Source organism: Acomys minous, assembly GCF_964271855.1.
Source record: "Acomys minous genome assembly, chromosome: 8".
In the NCBI taxonomy this organism is placed as follows: domain Eukaryota; kingdom Metazoa; phylum Chordata; class Mammalia; order Rodentia; family Muridae; genus Acomys; species Acomys minous.
The window spans coordinates 2,454,689-2,482,031 of record NC_140489.1 but is presented as its reverse complement, the minus strand read 5'-3'; the positions used below and the strand labels follow the sequence as shown (position 1 = coordinate 2,482,031).

Genomic DNA, 27,343 nt, shown 5'->3' with positions numbered 1-27,343 from the left:
TGTGTGTGTGTGTGTGTGTACATCTGTGCAAAATATGTGCAAATGCTTCTGCCATTGAGCAGGGAGTGGAAATAGTCTGCAATTCTGTGTCTCAGAAAGCAGAGCAAAGCATCTTTGTTACCAAGATAAGTCACGGTATGTTGGAAGATTTGTGTAGTGTGGCTTAAAATGTTCTGAGTCTGCAGTACATACAGAAGTGAGCCATGCTGGGCTCGAAGATGTTAAGAGCAGCCCCTTGTCACAGCTCTGAGGATCCCAAATGCCCGCATGCAAATGAAAGCACAGTGTTACGTGTTCCTCTTGCCAGCCCACAGCTTTTCCATAGCATTTGGGGGAAGCTGTGAAAGCAAAGGCAAGGAAGGGCTCTCTCTCTCTCCCCACCTGAAAGAGATGCCCGGGACCTTCCTGACCCCCTGAGAGCCACAGTGTGTAAAGTCCTCAGTGGATGCTTCCTCTTAGCTGATTTGCTGGAAGTCTGCATTTGAAGCACCTTCTCTTCAGGAGAGGCCAGGGCTGCGAGAACAAGCCGCATTTGATGGAAGAGCATGTTGGGAACTCACGTGACACAACAGCAACATCTACACAGGAGAGGAGATGGTCCCATGCGGTCCTCATGAGAGAAGCTAACTCTGGACCCCCATTCCCACAGAAAAGGAGTTCTCCTGTTTTTCCCCCCACTTGGCGCTGTAGAGACATGACTCAGAACATCTGGACAAGTCTGGTCCCAGGGGCAAACGTTACAACTATAGCTGGCAACATGAGGGGCACATGAAGGAGAGCAGAGAGTGCTGTCTGAGGAATATGACCATGTAAGGAATGAAGGGTGCACGTCTCCCTCCGAAGGCGGGCACCTCGAGAAGGATATCTGTGCATTCTGACAGGCGCCCCACCCTAGAGCCCAGCCTTCTCCACCTGACCTCCCACCGGCTCAGAGCCACAGGGTACTGTCGGGGACAGTAGAAGGCAGATGCCGTCTACCTCTGGTGCCAGCGAGCTTCTCTTCCGTTTTTTTTTTCTCCCCCATGACAAAATTGACCACATCTCTGGATAAAGGGTGAGCAGAGAGGAACAGCGTTCTGAGAGAGACATTTCTGCAGAGAGAGCAGCCAGGGGTTGAGACCCTTCGTGGCCCCCTTCTTCCTGAGCGTGTGTGTCCCCTCCCTCCCTGCCTCTAACTCACTGTCTCCCTCCCTCTCCCAGCCCCACTTGAGAATGAGGAAGGACTTGGCTGCTGGCTTTGCTGAGCCCGCTCGCTCGCTCACCCAGGGTAGGCAGCCTTTCACTCTCTCTCCTTCTGTTGACAGTGACGGCGCGGGCAGGAGTGGAACCTACGTCCTGATTGACATGGTTCTCAATAAGATGGCCAAAGGTGAGAGACGGATGGTGTTGCCATAGCAACGCGGGGGGTGCGCTATTCACAGGAGGCCTTGGAAAAAAAATAGCGGATTGTTGTCTGTTTCCTGAGTCAAGTCCTGTTGAGGCCATCTGCAGCAAGTGTGTGTGTGTGTGTGTGTGTGTGTGTGTGTGTGTGTGTGTATGTGTGTGTGTTTGAGATTTGCCCTTTATTTGTGGTAGAACCAGCACACACAGTGAGTCTGTAATGAGGCTCCGTCCTGAGCAGCTTGGTGCCTGTGGGAGGAGGGGCAGAGGGCAGCCTTGAACCTTCATATCCTGCTGTAGGTCTGAAGGGTGTGGAGTATTTCGTGCAACCTTCCATTGCTGTTAACTGGTTTTGCAAGGTGTCATTTAGATTTCCTGCCACCTTCACCTAAGAACAGGTTCTACCACCACTAGAATGTAGACTTGGTTTAGAGGAGGGTGTGTTGTGTTGTGTGGTGGTCACGGTGGTGGTGGTGGTGTTTGTGTGTGTATGTGTATGTGTATGTGTGGTGTATGATTGTATGCCTGTGTGTATGTGGTATAGTTGTTTGGGTTTCTGTGTGTATGCAGTGTGTACCTGTATGCGTATGGTGCGTATATGTACGTATGTGATGTGTGTGCCTGTGGTGTGTGTGTGTGTGTGTGTGTGTGTGTGTGTGTGTATGTGTGTGATGTGTATGCCTGTGTGTGTGGTATGCCTGTATGTGTGCCTATGTGTGTATGTAATGGGGGGGTGTGCCTGTGCGTGTGGTGTGTTTGTATGTATGGGGTATGTGGTATGTGTGCCTATGTGTGTGTGGTATGTATGTATGTGGTGTGTGTATGTGTGTGTAGTGTGTATGTGTGTATAGTGTGCCTGTGTGTGTGTATGGTATATTTTTATGTGTGCCTATGTGTGTGATGTATTTTTATGTGTGCCTATGTGTGTGTGGGGTGTGTGTATGTATAGTGTGTGTGAGTGTGTGGTGTGTGTGAGTGTGTGGTGTGTATGTACCTGTTGTGAGTGTGTGTGTAGGATATGTGTGCCTGTATATGTGTAGTGTGTTTAATGTGTGCCTATGTGTGTGAGTATGTGTGTGTTAGTGTATGTATGTGTCTTAGTATATGTATGTGTGTGAGTGTGTGTGAGTGTGTGTGTGTGTGTGTGTGTGTGTGTGTGTGTGTGTGTGTGTGTACTGGCCTTGAGCCCAGCTTCACACAAGCTAGGCAAGCACTCTGTTGCTCAGTTGCACCCTGGCCCCACACAAGCTGGCTAACACCCTCCTTAGGACACAAAGTGGGTTGTGGGGCCCAGGACAGGACAGACCCTCAGCCTGAAGAACCTCAGGCGTTGCTGTGCTGGGTTCTGAGCAGTGCAACCTGTTACTTTGGCCAGATAAGACTTTCTATATATATACTGACCAAGCTCTGTGGAATCCAGACCATGTAGAAGAGGAAGCCGAGGATGAACTTAAAGGAGAGGGCTCTATCACTCCTGGGGCCTTGCACCCTGAGCACCCTAGGCTGGGAAGGCCCAGCACCCACCTGTCTGCCTCAGCTTGCCCCTCCGGACTGACTGAACCCATAGTTCCCCTGAAGTGCAGCTCTGGGCAGCACTTACAGTCTCCCTCAGCTGTGAGCAGGATGTTCTGTCTGAACACAGGAGCACACTCTACTGCCCTGGAGTCAGGCACTGTTCACACATTACACTCCACCCTTGCCTGGTCACCATAACAGATCCTGACTCTAGAGTTCCTGCGCGTTCCACAAGAATGCTAGCGTTCCTGACTAGTTCTCCCCTGGCAAGAAGAGAAGGGAAAGATAGGGAAAGGAAGGGAAGGGAAGGGAAGGGAAGGTAGGGCAGAGCAAGGCAGAGGAAGGGAAGGAGAAAGAGGGAAAAAGGAAGGCAGGGGGAGGAAGGGAGAGGGAGGGAATAGGAGATGTGGGGGGGGGAAGGGCAGGAGGGTGAAGAAAACAGAAGCGGGAGGGAACGTGCCCCCACAAGCAGACATGGAGTGAAAGAGCAGTGGTCCAGGGTCCACACAGCGGCCTGAAGCATCTGGAAACTGGCCAGAACTTGTAGGCAGGGCCTCCTGGCCTAGAGCCAAGCACTTCAGCCACCCCGAGGCTCCAGGTCTCCTCTGCTGGCTCTGGGGCTTGGCTCTGTTCTCTGATGTTGGTTTAAGCCCTCCACCAGCACCAGCACCAGCACCAGCACCAGCACCAGCACCAGCACCCCTGCTTAGCTGCTGGCGGGAAGATGCACACACAAAAACAGAGGCAGAATGCAAACACTGTCACTGCTTTCAGTTATGTTAAATTTTATCTTTCTCCTTGTCCATTAATGCTGCCCCAGCTCATTTTAAAGATCCTTTTCCTAGCGAGTACGCAGTTATTGGTGGTAGCAGCAATCAATGGAGCTCACACTTACTCCCTTATTCCTCTGAGAGCTCTCATAAGCATACAGTCTTCCTTTTGTTGCCCAAGATTCTCTCAGAATGATACAGATTATTTTAGCTAGACGTTTTCTTCCATGGCTGTGTTTGCAGTGTGCTATAAAAAGTATTTTGGCCAGCATTTATGTAATGTGAAAAGATGCCAGACAGTATGGGGCGAGTGCTAAGGTAGCAAGTCTGGCATGGGTTTTCAGTGACGTGGGCAGTCGGGGGGCGGGCGAGAGGCTAACTGTCCACGGTCGTCGGCCCAGGCCTGCCATTTGCTGCCTCCATTCTACATGTAATGTCAGCTTCCATTTAAAGTGTGGGCTTGCTGCTCACAATGCAAGCCCATCCATGTGGAACTGGTGAGAGCCAGGGGGGGGCTCCCTGCTCTCTGGGATCTGTCACCCTTCTTTCCAATACTGACCTGCTCCCCTTCCCCAGGGGCCTGCAGTATGAAATCCCCTGACTTGGGGCCCCTTGGCTGGGGTCTCAAGAGAGATCAAAGGGCAGTCAGCTCCTCATAGACTGAGGTGGGCCTTTCCCAGGCCACCACCCCTACAGGCCGCTGGGGTTTTGTCCCGGGGCGGCCGGGGGTGCCTTTGTCTGGTCTGAGAAACTGGAGGCCCCCGTGTTGCCGACCCAGTGTTCATCAAATGATCAGAGGCCTAAAGACCTGGACATGCAGCCCTTTCTTCACAGTTCCCTTTCTTAAAAGAAATGAATTGCAGGAACAGCAAAGAAAGCCTTTGCAGCGCTGGCCTGTGCAGCCTCACCGTCCCTCAGAGTCCTCCGCCCTGTGCGTTCCAGCTGCACCCAGCTGCTCTCATTCACGCTGCCTTTCAGGGATTAAGACCCTCAGGCCTAGCACAAGGGCTGGAAGAATGGAGTCAGAATAATTTAAGTTCTTTCCGCACTGTCTGGTCTGTTAGCAAGCAGACAATGAATGATGTACTTGGAAATCAAAGTAAACGGAGCCCGCTCTGGAAGGGCCGAGCTGCACTTAGGGGCTAGAGATCACAGCTGTGTGCTGGTCGCCACAGCAAGTGTGTTTTCCTACTTCTCGAAGATTCACGGCCTCTCCCACTGCAGGGCTCGATTCCAGCCGAGCTGCTGCCTAAGCTAGTGCTTTCTACGTTTCTGTTCAGCCCTGACATCCACTTACCCAGAGCTCCCTCCGATCTCCTCACAGTGTTCGAGAGGTACAGACAGTGGCCCAAGCTTCCACGGCTGAGCCATGGCTGAGTCACCACAGCACCAGGACCTGGAGAGCCCTGGAGAGCTCTAGCATTAGGCCCACCCAGCACAGACACACACAGCACGTGACTACACGACATCAGCACCATTCCCAGCAGGAGTTGGGGAGAAGAGAGGGTCCCTTGTCCTCCAGATGAGGCACAAATCTACTCTGAGGAGAGACCAGCAGCCAGGTCTCCCTGTGTCATGGCTCTAGAGCCGTAGCATGTGCAGTATAGAGCAAGGCTTCTGGTTGGTCAGCTGCAGGCTAGGAGCTATGCCTTCCAGTGTGTGTCTCTGGCCTCCATCTCCTGCAGAAGTATGTGTTAGAGCAGGCTGTACCTATATTCACACTCGGAGCTGCTGTGCTGTGAGATCCCACAGTCAGAGGGCATGTGGGTCCTGGGTGTGTAGCCCTAGACTCCTCCTCAGCAACCTAGCCTGCCTCTCTACCCACCATCACTGCCCCCAGGGTGCCCTCTCTTATAAAATGTGCAGCCTGTGACTAGCCTGAGTATCACACATCTGGGGAAACCTGGACTGTTCACCCTTCTGCACCTGGCTGACTTCCATGACAGCTGCCAGTGTCCTCAGGCTCACCCACTCTGCAGCTTATGTTGGCCTTCATATCTACTACAGAGCACACTGGCTCACCTGCAGACAGTCTGTTTCCAACTTTGAGCCCCTCCCAGGTGTGCCAGATCTGCTGGAATCCCCGGTTGGAGCCGTTTTGAGTCTATAACTAGGGGTGGGATGGGATGTCTGGGTCAGGTACCGAACACCATGCCACCACAGCTGTGCCATCCTGCATGCCCACAGTGATGCTCAGGGATGACTAGATCAGGTGACAAACACCATGCCACCATGGCTGTGCCATCCTGCATGCCCACAGTGATGCTCAGGGATGGCTGGGTCAGGTGCCAAACACCGTGCCACCATGGCTGTGCCATCCTGCATGCCCACAGTGATGCTCAGGGATGGCTGGGTCAGGTGCCAAACACCATGCCACCATGGCTGTGCCATCCTGCATGCCCACAGTGATGCTCAGGGTGCCGTTTTGCTCCCATGTGCTGTGTGCCACAGCTTTGCCAGGTTCTATTTTTTTTTAAATCTATTTACTTCCAAGTTTTGTATTTGATAAATATATGTTTATATGTTATATGCTGAGCAAATTCTCCCTCACTCTCCTACCCTCACCAGTCTCCCCTCCCTTTCCCATGAGTCTCTTCTGGGCCCCCAGACACTTTTATTACTACTTTCACGTGGTACATGTGAGACTTTGTGTATGTTTATACAACACAGGAGCCACAAATGAGAGGAAAAGAATAGCCATCTTTCTGAGCCTGGTTTCATCCCTCTGCCCGCAAACAGCAAGACTTCATTTTTTTTTTCCATCTAAGGCTCAAAAGGGGTGCCGTCGTGAATTCTGCGTTGTCTCTGCCCATGTCTCTGGCCGTGGACCCCTGGGTTGGTTCGGCAGCTGAGCTAGTTCTGAACTCTGCTGCAGCCAACGCTGATGCACACACATCTCTGGATGCGTTGACATGGGAGCCCTTCTGGGTGCTGCTGCTGACCACGTGGGGGACCTAGTGTTAGTTCTCTGAGACACCGCCATGGGGGCCGGTGTGCATTCTCATTTGCAGTGTGTGGGGTCCCCTGTGCCCGGCAACTTGTCAGCATTCTTATTCCCTTAATGACTGCTATTCTGCCTGTTACTTTTTTGTTTGGGGTGCTGACCTCTGCTCCCCGCCCCCCCGGCGGGTGTGTGTGTGAAGCCATCTCAGCTTTGGCTTGCATTTCTCTCCAGCAATAGTCAGCGTCTCACAGACTGACTCACCATTCGTGTGTCCTCTTGGGGAAATGGCAGTTCAGTCCTTTGTCTGTCTCTGAGCTGGAGCTGCTCACTTTCTTATAGGGGGGGGGGGTCTTTCTGTACTCTGAAACAGCAATCGCTTTCGGATGTGTGACGGCGCTTTACTTTTTTCCCCACTTAGTAGGTCTTTCTTGCTGTCTTGGTCCTGTTCTTTGTTGCACAGAAGTATTTGATGTTGTCCAAGTTATTTTTTTTAATGTTCTCCCCAAAAACCTTTTCTTTTGTTGCTGTGAATCTAGTATCACATCCAAAGTCACAGAAAGCCCTGTTTTTCCGTTAAGAGGAGCTACTTCAGCAGCAGGCCCTGCCTTGGGAGCCAAGTGCGATCACAATCTACAGAAAACTCTGAAGGCTAGTGAGCAGCCCAAGGTCCCACAACACAGCGCTGTCTGCTGGAGGCAGGGACAGATCGCAGGGACAGAACATCTTCCCCAAAGTGATAGCATAAGGCTCATCAAACCCCTTTAAGGTGGCACCCCCCCTAGAGTGGCACTATTTAATATGTAACCACATGTACCAACTTGAGCTTAAAAAGATGGCTCGACAGACTGGGCCCTGACAACCTGAGTTCCATCCCCAGGGCACAGGATGGAAGTGGAAACAACCCCTCCTTCCCCCAGCCCACACTCTAGACAGGCCCAGCCCCCACCGCACCTCCTGCCCCAAATCATCTCTCCAGATCTGCCTCCACAGTGTTAGCGTGGCATCAGACAAAAGACACTGGGTGCCTGCCTTGCCCGGGAGGCTCTTCCAGACACCATCACTGCCTCTGAGGCCTCTGCAACCCCCCCTGGCTCCTTCGCTGCCACAGAATATGAGACTCTGCCTCTTTAAGACTTACTTTTACTTTTGTGTATATGAGTATTTTGCCTGCGTGTATGTAAGTGTGGCGCTTCGTGCAAGGGAGGGGGGGGTGGCGGCTAGCCAGCCCATTGTGCACTGCACTAGCCTGGAGAGAGAGAAGCTTAGATGGGTCTTGTAGGTGAAGTGCAGGGCCTCTGTCTCCCCGCAACAGCTTTAGAGAACCGGTTCAGTTTACTCTGTGTGTGTGTGTCATGGGGCGGGCTGTGACTTTATGCCCCTGGGGAGGTGGGCAGGGTCTCTGGGGCAAGGTTAGTGTAGCCACAGCAGAAGTGTTGGAAGGTACCTCATCTGCATACTCCGGGGCCACAAGGGTGGGGGTGGGGCTTATAGGTTAAACCAGGAGTGAGGCCTGATAACTGTCTGGGTAGTAGACTCTAACCTTCTTACCGGGGCTGGTAGTGGAGCAGCTGACTTTGCAGTGGCAGGTTTGGAGAGGAGAGGGAACTAATGCCTGCCTTCCTCATATGATGTATGACTCTCCTTCACCCTCCTCCTCAGTCTAGGCCCATTACAGTCCCACATAAGCTTGCTATACATAAAGGCCAGAAGAGGGCGTCAGATCCCCTGGAACGGGAGTCAACAGGTGCTTGTGAGCCACCATGTGTGTGCTGGGAATTAAACCCAGGCCCTTCGCAAAATCAAGTGCTCCTAACTACAGAACTGTGCCTCCAACCCCACACGGGACCTTTTCATGTGTCCTGTGGGCCTGGCTGTGACCTCCCTCCCCATCACTTCACAGAGCTCACTGTCACTGTCACATGGTCATAGTCACGATGCTATTCATGCTTTCAGAGAACACAAGGCTAAAACATGGAGGTGTCATGCCAGTGGGTCCAGAGGGAACACGTAGTGTCACCATGTGAGCCTGCCCACTGAGCACGTATGGCCAATGCAACATCTAGGACCACACAATTCTAGCTGATTCAGTGGCTGGCTATGGCTTGCAGCTGTCAGACGATGAACACTGACATGCAGTTCAAGGAAGACCCGCAAACCATTTTCCACAGGACTGGAGGGCATGTGACTACTTGTTATAAGCTCACAGAGTGGGTCTTGAGGACTTTGATGACCTGCCCAAAGGCCCCCAACTGGCCAAGGCAGCTGCGGAGACCTTCTCTTCCTAAAAGGAGGCCGGAGCCCACCAGGGGAGGGGTATAGAAGTGTGGCCTTTGGTATGCTACAGGGGTAGAGGGGAAGGTCAGTGGGGACTGCCCTGGACGACAATGAACCATCTAGAGGAAGAAGGACTACAGACAGGAGTGGATGGTGACGAGTGTGTTCTACTCTAGCAGCCTGGAATCACAGCAGAGGAGACAGCGAGTGAGTGTGTGTTCACAAGGCTGCTGGCTGTGGGGATAAGAGTGCTGGAGGGCGGAAGGGCTGGGGTAGAGGCAGGTCAAGCTTGCATAACACCGTAGGGGTTGGCACAAAAGAAAGGCTGTGCCATAGTGGGTTCGTATGTGGATGGATCTGGTTTGGACAGACAGATGGGGCAGGTTGCAGAGAAACAGGAAGGCTTCAAGCACCAGCAGGAAGAGAAAGACAGGTGGCCACAGCCTGTCTTCAAAATGGTGACAGCCTGTCCCACAGCTCAAAAGATTTCAGGTTTAAAAAGCCAGAAGAATAGATGAGCAAGGTAGAAGGAGCCCACCTCTTCTCTGGAACAGTCAGCCATGTGCTGTGTGAATCGGGCCCATGTGCTCTCTGCACACTTCCTCTGGGATCCTAGTGTGTCAGAAGTGGTGACATCACTGCTGCCCGGAACACATACCTTAGAGGCTGAGAGCTAGACATGTTCCAGGACAGACAGCAGGCATGGAGTTCTGGTGCATGGCTGCCGCCTCCCCCACTCCGTCCCCCCTCCACCGCCCCGCATGGCCCTTACGATAAAGAAAATGCATATCCACTGGCAGGGGCTGAAAAGACTGCGTCCAGGCTGACACTGCAGCCTGATGTCCAGCACAAGGGTCCACACACGTGGCTTCATTCTTGTGGGCTAGTGCACTGACCCAGTGGCAGGAATCCCTGGCTGTGCCTCTGCCCTCCTCAGAGAAAAGCTCACACTGCATTAGCCCCACCCACACTGTACCAGCGTCCGAACCCTAGACTCCAAGCAGGGCAATTCTCTCTCAGCTGCTTCTCACCTCAAACTTAGGTTGGTCTGTTATTTAGCCCAAATTTGGGCTTTTCCCTTTCCACCCTCTGACTCCAACAGCCTCTGTCTTCTGAGCCCCATGAGCTTTGTACTCTGGGCCCTAACTGTGCTTTTGGCAGAGCCCTGGTCCTCCTCTCTGCGGCCTCACCTAGCACTTCATATTGGGCGCAGAGTCTGAGAGAGGGTGGCACCCTGAGGAGACCACCTGTGCTCACAGGTAGAGAGCAGCCAATGCTTACGACATAAATACATAACATTGGCATCCTGCCAAAGGATGGGCACCCCATGTTAGACTTGCTTACCATCTTTCACATCTGCCCCACCACACGACAGCACTGCCACCACCTGCCTGGCCTGGTCCCTCCATGAGGCAGATTCCTGTTCAGAGCTGGGGGAGGACAGTTCTCCCAGCGACTCAGCCGAGGCAGATCACAAGTACCCACACCTCACACAAATGTCCTCCCCTGCCAGCCAGAGTGACATCCCTGTAGGGAACAGTGCTAGCCCCTCCATGCCTGGTGGCAGTGTCCCTGTGATGCTGTACCTCAGTCCCCATGCAGTGTGAGCAGGACTTAGGGCCACTGTCAGGGAAAGGGCTGCCATCGGGTTCACTTTGTGGTCTTCCCCCCCCCCCCCCCGAATTCCCTCCGCACCACAGAGTCATGTGTGAGAATCCAAAGCAGTCGGGGGCTCCAGAAGCAGATAGAACACTGACAGGAATTTTGTACGATCCCCTGTCCTGGAGCAGTGCAGGTTTAGGACACCAACGGTTCCTCTCAGATCTCTAGATGTTATTATACTTTATTGTTAAGATCTAGAAATATCTCAGTTCCTCCAGACCAATGCTTTAGAATCTGTTCAGAAGGAAAAAAGCAGAATGCCTGTTTATTCTGTCCTGATATTTTTGATTGTCAAACGAACATAGAGCGCATTTGTCTCCTTTGAGCCCCAGAAGTTTTGCAAAATGGAAATTATGTTATCTAGGTCAGAAAGAAAAAGAAAGGTTTTGGCTTGTATTATTTGGTAAGTCTTCAGTTAGTATCAGCCATTAAAAAATGTACAAAGTGAGAACTTTCCAGCACTGGGGCCAGGATAGAGGGGAGTGCAGTGTGGCAGTGCGGTGTGGAATGACCATGCACATGGGCACACATGCATGCAGGAAGAAATAAGACATGAAGAGGGTGAAACGGAGGTACAGAGGAACATGCATGCATGCATGCAAGGGGCATACATATAATGTGGAGGCATGGTGGCTATGCAAGTGGCATCAATGGGAAACATGGCAGTCCAGCTGCAGGGACAGCAGATGCTCTTACAGCATCCCCTGCATCCACAGCATCCACGGCATCCACAGCATCCATGGCATCCATTGCATCCATGGCCCAGCCCACTGTGGCTGCAAGTGAAGGTTCAGGTTGTGCCCTGCAGCCGCAGGCTCCATGGTGGGTCTGACAGTGGGCAGATTCAACCCCTCCAACTGAAAGCTGAGTGCTGAGAGAACACATCCTGATTGACCTTGGAACATAGACACTGTCCTTTCTGCCTTTTAGAGTCACGGTGATTACTTTGTTCAGTTATAATGTATTTAACACTATACTAAGCAGGTTATATTTAGGAATATATATGTATTTACATATACGTATATGCATGTAATTAAAGAAGTAAAGAAGCCATGAAGTTGAAAGAGAGCAAGGAAGGATATATGGGATGGTTTGGAGGGAGGAAAGGGAAGGGAGAAATATTGTAACTATGTTACAAAAAAATCAAATGAGTTCACTTAGGAAAGACTGTTGTCTCGGTTCCTTCTAAGATCAGTATCACATTTTTAAAGGATTTATTTTATTTTTACTTTATGTGTGTGGGTGTTTTGCCTGCATATGCTGACCCAGGCATACAAGTGTCAGCAGAGGCCAGAAAGCCTGCCCGTGTCAGGTCCCCTAGGGTCTGAAGTTACAGGCAATAGTTAAAGGTCATTTTGGTTCTGGGAATCGAACCTGAGCCCTCTGGAAGAGCAGCCAGCACTCTTTTTTCTTTAATTTATATATTTACTTTATATCGTGGTCATAGGCCCCTCCCTCTTCTCCTCCCACCCTCTTCCTTCTGCCCCCTTCCCTTGCCCTCAGAAAAGGGGAGCCCCTCCCCACCAACCCTCCCCGGCACATCAAGTCACATCAGGACTGAGCTCCTCATCGACTGAGGCCAGGCAAGGCAGTCCAGTTAGGGTGACGCAGGCAGCAGAGTCCATGCCATAGACAGCACCCACTCAACTTACTAAGGGACCCACAGGAAGATCAAACTGCCCATCAGCTACATATGTGTAGGGGGCCTGGGTCTAGTCCATGTGTGGTCCTTGGCTGGTGCTTCCGTCTCTCTAAGCCTCCATGGCCTAGGTTAGTTGACTCTGTTGGTCTTCTTGCAGTGTCCTTGTCCCCTCAGGGTCCTCCTGGCCTTCCCTCCCACTCTTCCACAGGACTCCAGAGCTCCACCTAATGCTTGCAGCCAGTGCTTTTAACCTCTGAGCTATTTCTCCAGCCCTAGTGGAAATATTTTACTCCTGTAAGAAGAAAGCTTTCTGTCCTGGACACTGGATACATGGCAGGGTTTTTTGTTTGTTTTGTTTTGTTTTGTTTTGTTTTGTTTTTTTAGTCTTAAAGGGAAAATAATATATTGCACCTTAACTATGAGCAAAGCCTTGTGGGTAAAAATGTCTGCAACCGAGCCCATCCAGACTTACTGAGTTATCCTCTGTGGCATGCTGAGGAATGACGTCAGGGTCCCACCTCACTCCTGGTCTCTTGGGAGGGGATGAGGTAAGGACATTAGATGAACCACATGGCTGTGGCCTCCAATAACCAAACTCCAAGAGGATCAAAGCAAACCTTATAAAGACACACCAGGGCCATTTTGCTCTGTTTGCTTTAACTTCAAATTGATTCTTTCATTGTAAAAAAAAAAAAATAGTTCTAATACTTTAATACTAATGCTCTTTTAATGCTTATTTCTAATGAGTGATACTTTTTTATCTAAAGCTTTAAAAAAAAAACCCTGTATTATCTTAAAAACATACTTAGCTCACATGTAAGCTTTTCAGCCAATGGCCCCTCTGTGAATTTAGAAGTAAATTAGTAGTTGATATTCATGGATAACACCTCAGGAATGCCCCAGTGGCTGTCAAGGGACCAGCCCACCAAGCTCAGCCTGTGACAGTCATGATTTCTGATCTACCAGGGACAATGGTGGACTCTTCAGGGTAGAGTCAAAACAAATCCAAGAAGGAAACCCATCTATCTCCACATGTGGCTCAGGACAAAAGCCAGCCCAGAGCCCAGAGCCCAGAGCCCAGAGCCCAGAGCCCAGAGCCCAGAGCCCAGCCAGCCTCTAATTCTCTTATACATCCCTAAAATCAATCGTGCCAATAAACTCTGTCAGTTTCAGTCTATACCTGGTGTCACACAGCCACATGCTCTTGTACAAAAAGTCCCTGGGGACCCCACTCCATTCTCTATCTGGGGCTAAAGATTGTAGGTCTTCCCTGAAGACCCCACTATGTCCCCTGTCCATTGTTGGAGCCCACGTGTCTGCCTTTCCATTGGCTTTTTATTGGCATACTTTAGAATTCCCCAATTATTCATGTGCCTTTGAACTTGAGCACCACAGCTGACAGGTCTGCAAATCCACAACATAATCAGTCAGCTACACCTTTCCAAATGTCACCAAGATGGTCCTGTTATTTCGTTTTTGCTTTTTAGGAGATGGTTCTGTTATAAGCACACCTTAGGGAGAGCTTCCTGGTAGGAGAGGCTTAAGCAAATCCTTTGTATTCAGCAAGGTTGAGAAGATGTGAAGGAGAGCCCAGGGCACAGCATGGCACCGTCCACCTTCCCACCCAGCAGCTGCGTCTAGATATAGATGTTCCTGTCACCATCGGGTCCCACAGATGCTCAGGAGGTCTTTCAGAGGAAACTTGGCCTGCTCTTAGCCTTTTCTGGTGCATCCCTTACCGAAGATTCTGCACAGCATCCTACTAAAGTGTGTCTACTCACTTCAAGTAACTAATTACTCTGAGTTCTAGCATTCAAGAAGACATTAGCCATCCACACTGAATCATTGATACCACTTGACATCCATGGCTTACTCATCTTAGTGCTCCGCACTTTTCCAGCGCTAGTTTGATCTCCTGCACTGTTCCGTTTTGGCGTCGAGCTGAGGAGACTTCAGAGACATCTGAGTGTTACCCGGTACTTTAAATGCTTGGTCTAGGGGCATACTCCTCTATCTTTCCATCACTTTACTTGGAACTTGTAGTCCAAAATGACATCCTAGCATAACACATTATGTTCTCAGCCAAAGCATCTCACCAAGGATGGTGGCCATATATAGTGACTGTCCCCGCCCATGAAGGACAGTCTCTTCTCTCAATGACACCTAGCCTGGCTCTGGGAGGTCCCTACCTCCCAGCCAGACTTCTAGAAGAAGCTGTTTCTAGAACTTTGGGCAGTATTGAAGCTCTCTATCCTGGCTTATCATATGACAGCCCGGAGTACCATGTCTGCCAGGAGTGGCTGCTGCATCCTGCTTATTTAAAAGGCCAGTTTCAAGCGAGGTCATTTTTAAGCTCATACCCCAGGCAAGTCCTTCATCACACTGAGGGGACCAAGAGGCAGCTTGTGCTGAGCCCAAGTCTCTTAACATGAAGGTTCATGACACTGAGGGGTCACTGAGAGCTAAACTGTCATCCTTCACCTGAAGCCATGGAGAGTACACGTTGCCAGATTTGGCTCTTGTACACATTTCATTGTGAAGTAGCAGCCAGCATCGGCTATGTCCTCTAAGGAGGGCTGTCCCGCAGCCCCATGCTCACCCCATCCCAGAAGCAGGAGACAAGGTCAGTGTCCTTGAATCGAAGCCCACACACCTTCGTCATGACACAGACCAATGCCTGTGGTTCCATGATCTTCCTTTGCTTCAGAAAAGTGCCTCAAAAGATATATTTTAGTGCTCAGGGCCATTCTGATGAGACTGGGTTCACTAGAACTTGTGACCTGCCCCCTTGACAGCCTAGGTCATGGCCTGCTAAACACAAGAAAGCCATGGCAGCTCAGGTGCTCAGGACAGCCACAAAAGTGCAGGGCGGAACCAGACAGCCTTGGATATTTCTAAGTCTCACTTCCAACTTGGTGGTTGAAGCACACGGGCATTCCAGTGACCATTGTGGCTCTCCAGAGTCCTCCACAGCCTGCACTGAGCAGGGTCCAGTCCCATGATGTGGCCAACCACTGTGGCCTTGAACAACCTGCTGGGTCTTGGTGAGTCTCCACTGCCCTTCCACGGAAGGAGAAACACTCTCGACCCACTTTGCCGTGTTCTGATAACACTGTAATCCCCTGCGGGCCAGATCTGTGTGGACTCTGCTGGCCTACTTTGAGGCTGTCCCTGCTCTGACTCCCACAGGATCCAGGGTTACTCATACCAGAAGGTGCTTTCTTCCACCCAACTAAACTGCGACAAGTTCTCAGGTGGGCTGCTTCCTGGCTCGGCAGCCATCTGCCACAGCAGGCTTCTGAAATGTTTCTGTGCGTGACCTTTTAAGCCTGCATATAGACATACAGACATGTGAGAAAGGTATACAAATTAAATACTTGCTCAAAGTAAATCATAAAGACGTGTGTATTTTGAAATAATTCTTCAGTAAATGTATAATTTACCATTTGTTAAAAACTAAAGTAAATTTGCATGCTAGTGCTTATTTTTACATGAATAAATAAGTAACTCTTGGCTGAAAACATGATATCGTAGGGCATGGAGCTTCTTCAGTGTTTTCAGAGTTGGTCGATATTTTGATTTTATAATTGTCTAGGCTAAGATCATCGCTTCTCATAAATACATAGTAGAAAAGAACAGAAGTATGTTTAGACTCTCATTGGGAATTGTTGAAAATGCTACCCTAATTCCAAGCCAAAACTCCTTTAACAATTTTATTTGAAAGTTGAGCCAGCAACTCAAAAGAGCAATTTTTAAAATTTTAAAAATTCCAGCATAATTCAACCCAAAGACTGATGCCTCCGTGCTAGGAATGACAGGAGGGAAATATTTTTAAAATCCCTGTTTTCCATAATTATCCCACTACTAAGTAAGAGCAGAAATTTTTGCTTAGAACAAAAACAATGCAGTTCCTGACACATAGCTGCCTGCAGTTTCAGGCAGTATTCTCAGCTGCATGGCATGACATGGTGGCATGTGCAGTGCACATACATGTTGTATGTTCAGAGTCAAGGAACACACACAGTGCAGCATGGGCATGTACAGTCAGAAATGCCTCCAATTCTTTATGCATTTAAACTTGAATTAACTTTTGGTTGTGGCATGTTCTGGAACCTTTCATCATCAACCAAATGTTTCCCAAGCCACAGTCAGCTACAATATGGCGCCCACAGTTAAGAAGCTGACTCAGCAGCCAAGAGCACTCATTTCCCAGCACCGACATCGATGCTCAACCATCTATAATCTAGTTCAAAGAGACCCAGCAGCTCTCCTGGCCTCCACAAGCACCAGGCATACACACGGTGTGCACACGTATATACAGGCAAAACACTTATACACATGAAATAAATCTGTTTTTAAAAAGAGAAGAAGCTTGGCACTAAATGACCTAGCAAGGTAGAAAGACAAGAGCATATGTTAAATTACTATGGTTGAGATTCACACCTCACAGCCTCCTCATGGTAGCCATCATCACCTGGGTGGGTACCATCTATGAAGGATGCAGTACTCCATGGAGTGGGTACCATCTACAGAGGATGCAGTTCTCCTTGGAGTGGGTACCATCTACAGAGGGGATGCAGTTCTCCTTGGAGTGGGTACTATCTACAGAGAGGATGCAGTTCTCCTTGGAGTGGGTACCATCTACAGAGAGGATGCAGTTCTCCTTGGAGTGGGTACTATCTACAGAGAGGATGCAGTTCTCCTTGGGGTGGGTACCATCTATGGAGGATTCAGGTCTCCATGGAGTGGGTACCATCTACGGAGAATGCAGTTTTCCTTGGAGCCACCCACCATAAACACATCATGGGTGTTTTGTTTTGTTCTGCAGATCTAGTGCTCTTGGTTTTAGGATGGAAGTGACTGTACATTTAAAAGCCAATATTAAGCCATAAAAGATCAGCCTAGGCTTTCATATTTTAAACAGAAAATAATCCTAGGCAATCACGACTGAAGTGTGTGTGTGCGTCCTTCCTCTGATTTACTGTATCCTTTAAGGTACAAAAAAGGGTGGGGGGGGAAGAAACCCAATAAAGCCGTGCTTTCTAATGGCCCTGTCTGTCTGTTGGTGAGCATCTATGCAGGCATCTTATGACAATTTTTCAACCCAGCATTCTTGAATTAATGCTAATGAAAGCTGCCCTGGCCTTATTTTTCTATATGAACACTGGAATTGCAGCTGCCTGCCAAGCTGCTGAAGGATGAGTGTAATAATTTTCAATTGGCCTCTTTGCCCAAAGGGAGCCCAATAGCGCGAGATTGGCAGATGCGGTGTGGATTATCTTGTGCACTGAGCTCAGCCCAATTTGTGATTTGTTGCAGGTGCTAAAGAGATTGATATCGCAGCGACCCTGGAGCACTTGAGGGACCAGAGACCAGGCATGGTCCAGACAAAGGTACTGTCAATCAATCCACCGGGACGTTAAGTGCATTAAAGGTGCCTTTCTGCGAGATTTTCCTGAGAGCGGAGAAGGGGATGAAGCCGCATGTACATCAGCCATACACAACAGCTCTGGTCTGGGTGGGCATCATCCAAGCCAATCCCCAGTAGGCAGAGGCACAGGGTTGGGGGGCTGTCCCCCAAGAAGTTCCTTGCTGTTCCTGGAGCTACTCAAATGTTTTCAACATCAAAGATTCAGTTACACCCAACTGGTTGGGACCCAGTCCACTACTCTCCACCAGGTTTAGCAGAGGGGAAAAACATCTGATGGCATGACAGAGCATATGGACGGAGGGTAAAACTCAAGGGTCCACTCATGTGCTAGGCAAGCATCTTACCCCTGAGCTGCGCCTCCAGCTAAGTGACAAACCGAAAAACTGTCCACAGGAGCACCCCCAAACGCCTGCCTTCATCCTTAACACTCTCAACTGCCATTGTGCTGTGTGGTAACCACCAGGACAGAGACCACCAAAGCAACTGGGTACGCAGGGTCTTTGAGCCCCTGAAAAAAATTAACTCAGATTTTGTCACAGTAGCAGTGAAAACAAAAGCTGTTTTTAGGCTTGCAGAACCAGACGTGTGGTGGTTGCCCCCCCTTCTGTTCCCTAGGCATCCCAGAAATGTCTGCTTCCAACGGCAAAGCCCTCACCATCTGTCCCAGAGATGCATACATCCCACAGAATGCAGGTGCTCCTCATTATTGGTGTGGTCCTGACCCCAGAAGCCACCATGTACATGCAAAGCCTCATCCACTGGCATCCATATGCATGTGACATTGCCCTTATGAAATTACATCTGTAACTCAGGAGAATCTCAAGTTATAAAAGCTCCTACTTTGGGGGATGTGGGCTGGAGAGATGATGGCTAGGGGTTAAGAGTGCGGGCTGCTCATCCAGGGGACCCTGGTTCAATTCCCAGCACACACATGACAGCTCAAAAGTGTCTGTTAACTCCAGTTCTAGGGAATCCAACACTCTCACACAGACAGGCATGTATATAAGCCACCAATGTACATAAAACAAAAACAAAAACAAAATCATCAAAACTCTTACTAGGGCTCGGGGAGCAAGGCTCCAGGGCCCAGGGCTTGCCTACTGGAGCTATCCTGGGGCTCCATCCTTAGCAGTGGAGGAAAGATTTTTTTCCTGCCTATGGGTACTCTGTGAGGTCAGGCTGGCCAGCACACTCTGGGGTCCCTAGCTCATGGACCCAGGCCCACTTAATCCCCTCTACAACACACGGCAGTTCCCAAGCCCCAAATGTCTGCTCTGATGTTACTATGGATACTGTAGTGTCTGCAGGAGAAGTGTCAGGCATGATGAAGTTGGACAGAGTAGGTTTTGACTGGATTTTATTGCTTAAAACCCCTTCCTGAGCTGTCTGAATGGGTCTCATTGTCAGTGTCAACCAGAACACTGAGCAACTCAGCTCTCTCTTATGAGGTCACAAAGCTGTTGTGAGCAGGCAGAGAGGATGGTCTTTAAGGAAGCTGGAGCTTCCTGGTGAAAGCCTCAATGGCAGACTCGTTCCTTCCTGGATACGGCCTGTACCGGGCAGCCTCTCTGCTGCCTGGCTACTCCTTCCCCTGTGATATGGGACATTATCTCAAATGTACGTCATAGAATACACTTTGTCTTTTCCTCAGTTTTTATTTAAAAGTGTGAACTCATTTCACACTTGTGAAAACAGTGTGATGGGAGAGACAGCTCGATGGTTAAGAGCACTTGCTGCTCTTCCAAAGGACCAGGGTTTGATCCCCAAAACCCAGGTCAAGAGCGCACCAGAGCCTATAACTCAAGGGGCTATATAACTCCCTTTTCTGGCTTTTGTGGGCAGCCACACATATGGATGCATATGTGTTCACACAGACAAAAACACACGCACACAATTCATGAAGTGAGCAGTTGTTAAAACAATTACAGAAATTAATACAGATAACCTCCAGACTCCCCACTCCACTCCTGCCGGTGTTAACACCTTGCCTAACTACAGAAATCAAAACCAGAAATTATTACCGCTAGGCCATGAGACTGAGAAGACTACAGCCACACCTGTGCCCACCATGACCTCTGGTAAGGGCAGCCAGTCCGGAATGCCCAGGCTGGAGCATCCCATGATAGGGCCAGTGACCCATTGCTAGTCGTTGCCCCTTGACAATTTGTACAGCTGAGTGTCACGCAGGAGAGTCAGAAGGTGGATTTCTTCCCCAGAGCACACAGCCCCAGCCGTCTACCACTGCTGAATTGTGTCTGCAGGTCTCCCCACGGGCGGGTGAGTCCTATGGGAGAGACCTCCGTGTCCTGGGGCCGTATGCATGACACTGTACACTTGGAGCACCTGGAGATGTGAGGCTACCAAGACAGGAGGGTCACAGGACAGTGGCTATTAGTGACAAGTGGTCCACAGTCTCTGTGCCCTTGGCAGGGAGGGCCACCCAGCAGTGAGGTCATGTTGGGCACCACCCTGCAGCACTCAGCTCAGAGCAGGCCAGAGAGAGCTTGGTAATGCTAGCAAAGTCAGGGGTGCTTTGAGCCAGGAGTACAAAGTGAGTCCTGCCTCTGGAGCCACATCCTGTTTCAGGGACTCCACCAGAAATACAAGCCAGTCCCTTCCGTCTGTGAACCTCATCGGCCTCTTCCCCACCAGGCAGTTCCCAGTCGCCGGCTTTATGAGGATCTCTACTGATCCCAATGAGAGCATGAGCCATAAGTAGGAGAAAAGCGCGGCACAGGAAAGGAGTTGCTCAGGTCTCAGATACCAGCATCTTGTTGCCAATACCAGCCCCGGCAGCCTGATTACTGAAGTCAGGTCCCAGCACCAGCCCAAGCCTTGGTGCTTTGGGCCAATGGTGATTGCAGTATTAATAATTATACTGGTTACTCCTGTGCTGTGTGTTCATTTTCACCAGTGTCTAGAGCACGTAACTATTAAGCAGCCCTACAGCCAGCCCATAGGGCGACAGGAGGCGCAGTGGCCAACTCCACCCACGTGCCCTGCTCTCCGGCCCCTCCCTCAGGCTAGATTTAGAGGTGGACACCTGCTCCTGTGTCCATGGCAACACAAAAGTCACCGTCCTCCACATTCACCTCATGACACGGAGCTTCTCTTTGAACTTCTGTTTCACACACACACACACAAAAAAAAAAAAAAAAAAAAACCAGAAAACTAACTGGGGCCAAACGGTGCCTGCCGTGTTGTGTAACACTCCTGTCACAAGCTGAAGTCAGGCCACGGGTGCTCAGTTCTCGTGAGGGCGTTTGATGAGAGCCCACCGCTTGAGCCTGAGGAAAGCACTGGCCATGAGCCTGGATGGGCTGGAGACTCCTGACAGAACATTCTCTCTGTTAAAGCGAGTCACGGGGTGACAGCTTTTCTCTCTGGAACGTAGGCCAGTCATACAGCAATCACCTAACAAATGCCCGCCCAAGCAGTGTGGACAGAGAAGAGACGGCAGCCAACGCAAAGGCTTGCCTGCCTCTGAGGGTTCAGCCAGGATTAAGACAAGAGCTCCAGTAAGGCGCCCTTTTACCATTCACACCTAGGGCAGCCGCTGCTGGTCCTGCCAGGCGTAAAAGGGGGTGACCTTGAGGAAGGGGACAGGGTGTCAGGAAGAGCTGCAAACAACGCATCATCCAGGCGGGGCTCAGGCTGGTCCTTACCTCAGCTGCCTCTGCTGTGGACACAGCCTCCCCTCCCCAGGGCCTGGGAGGGTTGCCATAGTAACTAAAGGCCTTACTTAACACTTTCCTTCCTGTGGGCTCCACTTTGTTTTGGTTCTTGTTTTCAGTGTAGGTTAACTGTGTGAAGGAAAAGGTTTCCTTGAGGTGTTGCTGCACACTAAAGCGCATCCCTCATGCTCACCCTACTTTTTTCCCGATTCCTTCCACAACCTCAGTCCTCTCCTCGTTACTCTACCTTCTTCCCCCCCCCCCACTATGAACAAAAGAGCATGTACTGCTTCTTTCCACAAGACTGGCCCATTCATGATCCTCCTGCCTCAGTCTCCCGAGTGGAAGGATTACAGGCAGGTGCCACCATGACCTACCCACAGCCTGCAATATTTCCTCTTTTACATATATCAGTCCTAGGAAAAAACAGTGACCAGCCTATCCTACAACCCAGAAGTAGGCATGCTGTGCTCACCCAGATGAGCACACCTGAGGGTACGCGTGAAAGTGTGCAAAGTAGGAGCACATGATGAACTGCCCACTTCGTGTGTGTGTGTGTGTGTGTGTGTGTGTGTGTGTGTGAGAATGAGGTTGCATGTAGATACACGTGGATACGTGAGTGGATGTGTGTGCAAATGTGTGTGAATACGTAGGGGTACACATGACTGAGCATGGGGGTGAGTGAGTCTGTGGGTGTGAGCAAGGGGTGTGGATGCATGGGTGCCTGTATGTAGATGTAGGTGTGAATGTGAACAGGGAGAGTGAGTGTGAATGTGTGAGTGTGGTGTTGGTGTATATTTGAGTGTGAGTGTGAGCAGGTACACACACATGCATGTGGGTGTGCATGCGTGCAGGTGTATGAATATGTGTGAATGTGTGTGAGGACACAGTGCTCAACGCCCACTCACTTCCAACACCTCACGCCTGCGTTCTAGCACCTTCCACTTGGCTTCTCCTCCCCACGTCCCTCCTCCTAACGCTCTGCTCACCTCATCAGATACCGTAACATGTGGGTCTCGAGTCCCTGGAAAGGAGGCTCTGGCCTCAAACCTGCCCTGCCTTTCCAGGGAGACAATGATTCAGTGTGTCTGCGTCATGCCCGAAAGTGACGCAACCCGCTCTCTCACGCCCCAATTATAGAAGTCAGTCAGTCCCATGCCTGTCTGTCTACCCCCCTATTGTTTCTCTGCCTGCCTGCCTGTCTGTCTGTCTGCCTGCCTGCCTGCCTGCCTGTCTGTCTGCCTGCCTGCCTGCCTGCCTGCCTGTCTGCCTGTCTGCCTGCCTGCCTGTCTGTCTGCCTGCCTGCCTGCCTGCCTGCCTGCCTGCCTGCCTGTCTGTCTCAGTCCCCACCAGACCTGTTCATCCACAGAATGCCATCCCCACTTCTCATGGCTCTGTCACTAGAACCAGGGGCTGGGCTGTCATTATGAAGAGGGGCAGCCGTGACACAGAAAGACACTGGGTCTTAGGTCCCTTTTAAGAGCCTCTCCTGTGCGGGTGTGAAGGTCTCAGGGTTGTAGACACTGATATCACACTTCACTGAAGCTCTCATTAGAATAAGGGATGACAGTTGTCAGAACAACCACTCAAGCTAGAGGATTCAGATGCAAGCACAGGTGCAACCGAACAGCCATCAGCCTGACCACAGCCCAGGTCACGTGGTATCCGAGGGCGTGGCCGCTCTACGATGGCCAACTCCTGCCTAAACAGCTCACCTGGCCCACACACGTGTCCTTCCATGTCACAGGCCGGCCTGATGAGAAGTATTAGCTTTTCTGCGTACCCAGCAAGGATATGCATGGCAACCAAGCACAACAGCACCTGCCCTTGCCCAAGTTTCTCCGGTGTAGGGCCAAGCTAGGAGAACCTACGAGATCTTCTCTCTACAAACAGAGCTTTAGCTGCTTTAGAAACGACTACGTGGCTGAGAACAGCTCAGTGCTCTTTCTTCTCGGGCCCTGCTGCCAGCCACACGAACAGTGAGCATGAGGGAACACTTGGTCTTTCCCGTTTGGAAGCTCCAGTCGCCCATCGGGTTTTGTTCTGTAGCTGCAGCTTCCGCCCATTTTAACAACTGTTTTTGCTGCACATAAACTTCTGTTGCAAATGTACTTGGGGTCAGGTAATGCCACTCCAAAGGGTGTCACAGCCAAGGGTGGTGGATACACAGCAGTGAGGTTCGGGTAACAAGAGTCAATATCAGGTCAGCTGGGCTGCTTGCCATTAGGGAACTGGGGGCCCATGTGTGGTGATGCTGTGGTAGGGCAGGGAGGGGCTGCCATCCAACATGGCCTCGGGCCTCTAAGGGTCCAAATGTGGTACCAGGGTGAGGCGTGGTGGTACCAGTTGCTCACCAGTGCTGACACTGCAGTGAGTTTGTAAGCATATACAGGGCTGCTCACAATCTATGACTGTTACCTAGGGAACAGCATGCACAAATCATATCTGCAGGGGCTGGTGTGGATGCTGAGAAAGGGGAAGATGGCACTGTGATCTTGACCATCTGACCTTGAAAGGAGACAGCCTCTCTCTCTCTCTCTCTCTCTCTCTCTCTCTCTCTCTCCTCCTCCTCCTCCTCCTCCTCCCCTCCCCTCCCCCTTCCTTCCCATCTCATCCCCTTCCCTCTCCTTCTGCCCTCCCCCTTCCCCTTTTCCTCCCTGCCCCTCCCCGTCTCCCTCTGCCAGTGTCCATAGCAGAGAAAATAGTCCTCAGCATTGATGTGATTCAGGGCCCATGTCCCTCTCCATTTGTGAGTGGGTGTGGGAGTCACCACCTAAGAGGTCTATGGATGGCAGGAGGTTCCCTGACGGAGAGGACGGATTTGAGTTGGAGATAGCCTGTTTGTTTCAGAAGCAGCGGTTGCAGCTTGCTTCAGCATGCCTGTGGATGCAGCTGCATTGACAGCAACAGTCAGCTGCCATCTGCATCCAGCCCAACCCCATCCACAAAGACACTTGGCTGTGGTGACAGGTTGCAGGGACAGGATGTGCAGAGCCTTGCCTGCTGTCTCCTGTGCCCACTGTAGCGATAGAAGTACCAAGGGACACAGCTCAGGTCAGCAGACAGAGAGACCTCCTTGTTCTGGTGAAACCCAAGACCACACTGTTTCCTAAACAATTTCCTCCAGGCTTACCCCGGGGTGGGAAGAGAACCCGCCTCACGGTACCCGGGGTGGGAAAAGAACCTGCCTCACGGTACCCGGGGTGGGAAGAGAACCCGCCTCACGGTACCCAGGGTGGGAAGAGAACCCACCTCACGGTACCCAGGGTGGGAAGAGAACCCGCCTCACGGTACCCGGGGTGGGAAGAGAACCTGCCTCACGGTACCCAGGGTGGGAAGAGAACCCGCCTCACGGTACCCAGGGTGGGAAGAGAATCTGCCTCACGGTACCCCACGGTACCCAGGGTGGGAAGAGAATCTGCCTCACGGTACCCAGGGTGGGAAGAGAACCTGCCTCACGGTACCCGGGGTGGGAAGAGAACCCGCCTCACGGTACCCGGGGTGGGAAGAGAACCCGCCTCACGGTACCCGGGGTGGGAAGAGAACCCGCCTCACGGTACCCGGGGTGGGAAGAGAACCTGCCTCACGGTACCCGGGGTGGGAAGAGAACCTGCCTCACGGTACCCGGGGTGGGAAGAGAACCTGCCTCACGGTACCCGGGGTGGGAAGAGAACCTGCCTCACGGTACCCGGGGTGGGAAGAGAACCTGCCTCACGGTACCCGGGGTGGGAAGAGAACCTGCCTCACGGTACCCGGGGTGGGAAGAGAACCTGCCTCACGGTACCCGGGGTGGGAAGAGAACCTGCCTCACGGTACCCGGGGTGGGAAGAGAACCTGCCTCACGGTACCCGGGGTGGGAAGAGAACCTGCCTCACGGTACCCGGGGTGGGAAGAGAACCCGCCTCACGGTACCCGGGGTGGGAAGAGAACCCGCCTCACGGTACCCGGGGTGGGAAGAGAACCCGCCTCACGGTACCCGGGGTGGGAAGAGAATCTGCCTCACGGTACCCGGGGTGGGAAGAGAATCTGCCTCACGGTACCCGGGGTGGGAAGAGAATCTGCCTCACGGTACCGTCCCCTCTCGCTTTTGTCTTCCTCAGGAGCAGTTTGAGTTTGCGCTGACAGCTGTGGCCGAGGAGGTGAACGCCATCCTGAAGGCCCTCCCCCAGTAGACACAGCAGCTGGAGGCTGGCGGGAGCCCACCACACTGCCAACTGCCGCTAGACCACAGCACGATGTTTCCTGTCTTCTGTGTAGTGAGGGGGTCCCTCAGACTCCGTAGTCAGCGCAGGCGGCTGGGCCTGTGTACTTCCGCTTAACCAAATAGCAGACGTGTGTAAACAGCCAGTTAAGAGGGAAGGAAAGCCTGGGCTCATTTGCATCATGGTCTTGACAAAACCTCCTTTTCCCTAAAGCACATGTTGACATTGTCACATCAGCGACACAGTGATTAGAAACCCACTGTGGCCTCCGCGGAGCACCTATGTCTCTAAGTTGCTGGAGATGGGATGGATGGGCCAGAACCTCCAGCAAGGCAATCTCACCATCAGGAGACACCTCTGAGCGTGGGGGGTGGGGGAGATGAGTTTCCTGCATCCCTGGGGCATTGGGGGGTTCTGTCCATCCCTTCTGACGTGCCCCCAGCACAGTGGTTGACTATTTCCTCCACATGTAGATTCCAAGGCAAGAGAAAAGGGCTTCCCAAGGGCGGGACACCTTAACCCTCCAGGGAAGGGTGTGTGTCTTCTATCTGCCCCAGAAGCAAGGACTCAGGTGATTTGCCTTTGCAATGCATCTTTAATATTGTGAGAGCAGGCACCCACGGTATGCTTTCACTGAAGTTACAAACCCAGCAGTATGCTATTTAGCAAGTTCTGGGGGGTCCCTAAGAATATGTACTCCCCATCCATCATCACCCAGAAAGTACCTTAGTGGTACGGGCATCATAAAAAACGTCTCTGAGGCTCCTACTCTTGGAAAGAAGGCTGGGAAACCCCTTTAGCTCTGCCTCCTGCCTCCTCCCAGACAACTTAGTGGAACATGTGCTCAGTGAATGATCCAATTTGCCAAAACATTTGGGGGTTGCACTTCACACCTCCCCACACAGAGGGAGGCTCACGTCAGTAAGTGCAAGGCGCTAGCACCCAGAGAGATGGAGGACAGGACTCTGCTGTAAGCCCCCGGGCTGTGTGTAGGGCTGAGTATGAAAGGCCCATTTCCTGTGTCCCCACCTGCACCTTCCCCTCAGCCTCAGCGTTTCAAGTTGCAGTGTGTCAAGGAGGTAGCTGCCACCGTGTGTCATGTCTTTAGCTGTGCTGTGTACCTGATTCACACCGCTGACATTTCTCTTCCAAGTCACTCCCCCTATCTGGAACTTAAATAATAATTAATAGAAATGAATTTATCTGCATATAGGAAGCATATACACCTAATTGTAACTTCTTATGTTTAAAGGAAATCCTCAGCGTGATATACAGATATATTTAATTGTGTCATATTAAACCTTATGATTTCATATTTGATGGTCTTTATTTGCGAATATGAGAGCGGTTTTGTCCCGTGGGCATGTTTTGTTTCCTTAAGGTGTGACTCCAAGCATGGCCCCTTCTGCAGAGTCTGAGGGGCGCTGCTTCCTGGCCTCCTGTACTAGACGCAGACCTGGGGTTCCTTGTCACCGGGATTTCATTCTTTAAAAACTGCTGAGCAATCGCTGAGGCCTGCAGACCTTGACAAGGTGGTGTGCCCCGCTCCGCTCCGCTCCGCTCCGCTCCGCTCCGCTCCGCTCTGCTCCGCTCTGCTCCGCTCCGCTCTGCTGGGAGCCGTCCCCAGCTCTCACCAAGCCCTGCCTCTCTGAGACCAGTCCTTCTGTCCCTGTCCTTGTTAGCTAGGCCAGCCTGTCGTGTCACAGGAAAGCAAGCCAGCACAGCTCAAGCTCCAGTGATGGGGACAGACAGGATTGAGATTTCCTGGCTTCCTTCTCCCTAAGGATACTAAATCATTTTCTTAATTAACTCTCTAGTTAATGTACATAATAGTGAAATACTGGATTCC

At 51.3% G+C, this 27,343-nt stretch overlaps 1 protein-coding gene across 2 annotated transcripts in view; it reads left to right on the top strand.

Moving 5' to 3' along the window:
• Positions 1-26,807, top strand: part of PTPRN2 (protein tyrosine phosphatase receptor type N2) — a 705,670-nt gene extending 678,863 nt beyond the window's left edge. For both annotated transcript variants that reach the window (XM_084793869.1, XM_084793868.1), the window contains exons 21-23: positions 1,305-1,369; positions 17,507-17,580; positions 25,393-26,807. In XM_084793869.1, the coding sequence (XP_084649995.1) occupies positions 1,305-1,369; positions 17,507-17,580; positions 25,393-25,464 (211 nt within the window). In that variant the 3' untranslated portion in view covers positions 25,465-26,807. The remainder of the gene's footprint in view (positions 1-1,304; positions 1,370-17,506; positions 17,581-25,392) is intronic.
• Positions 26,808-27,343: the final 536 nt, after the last annotated feature.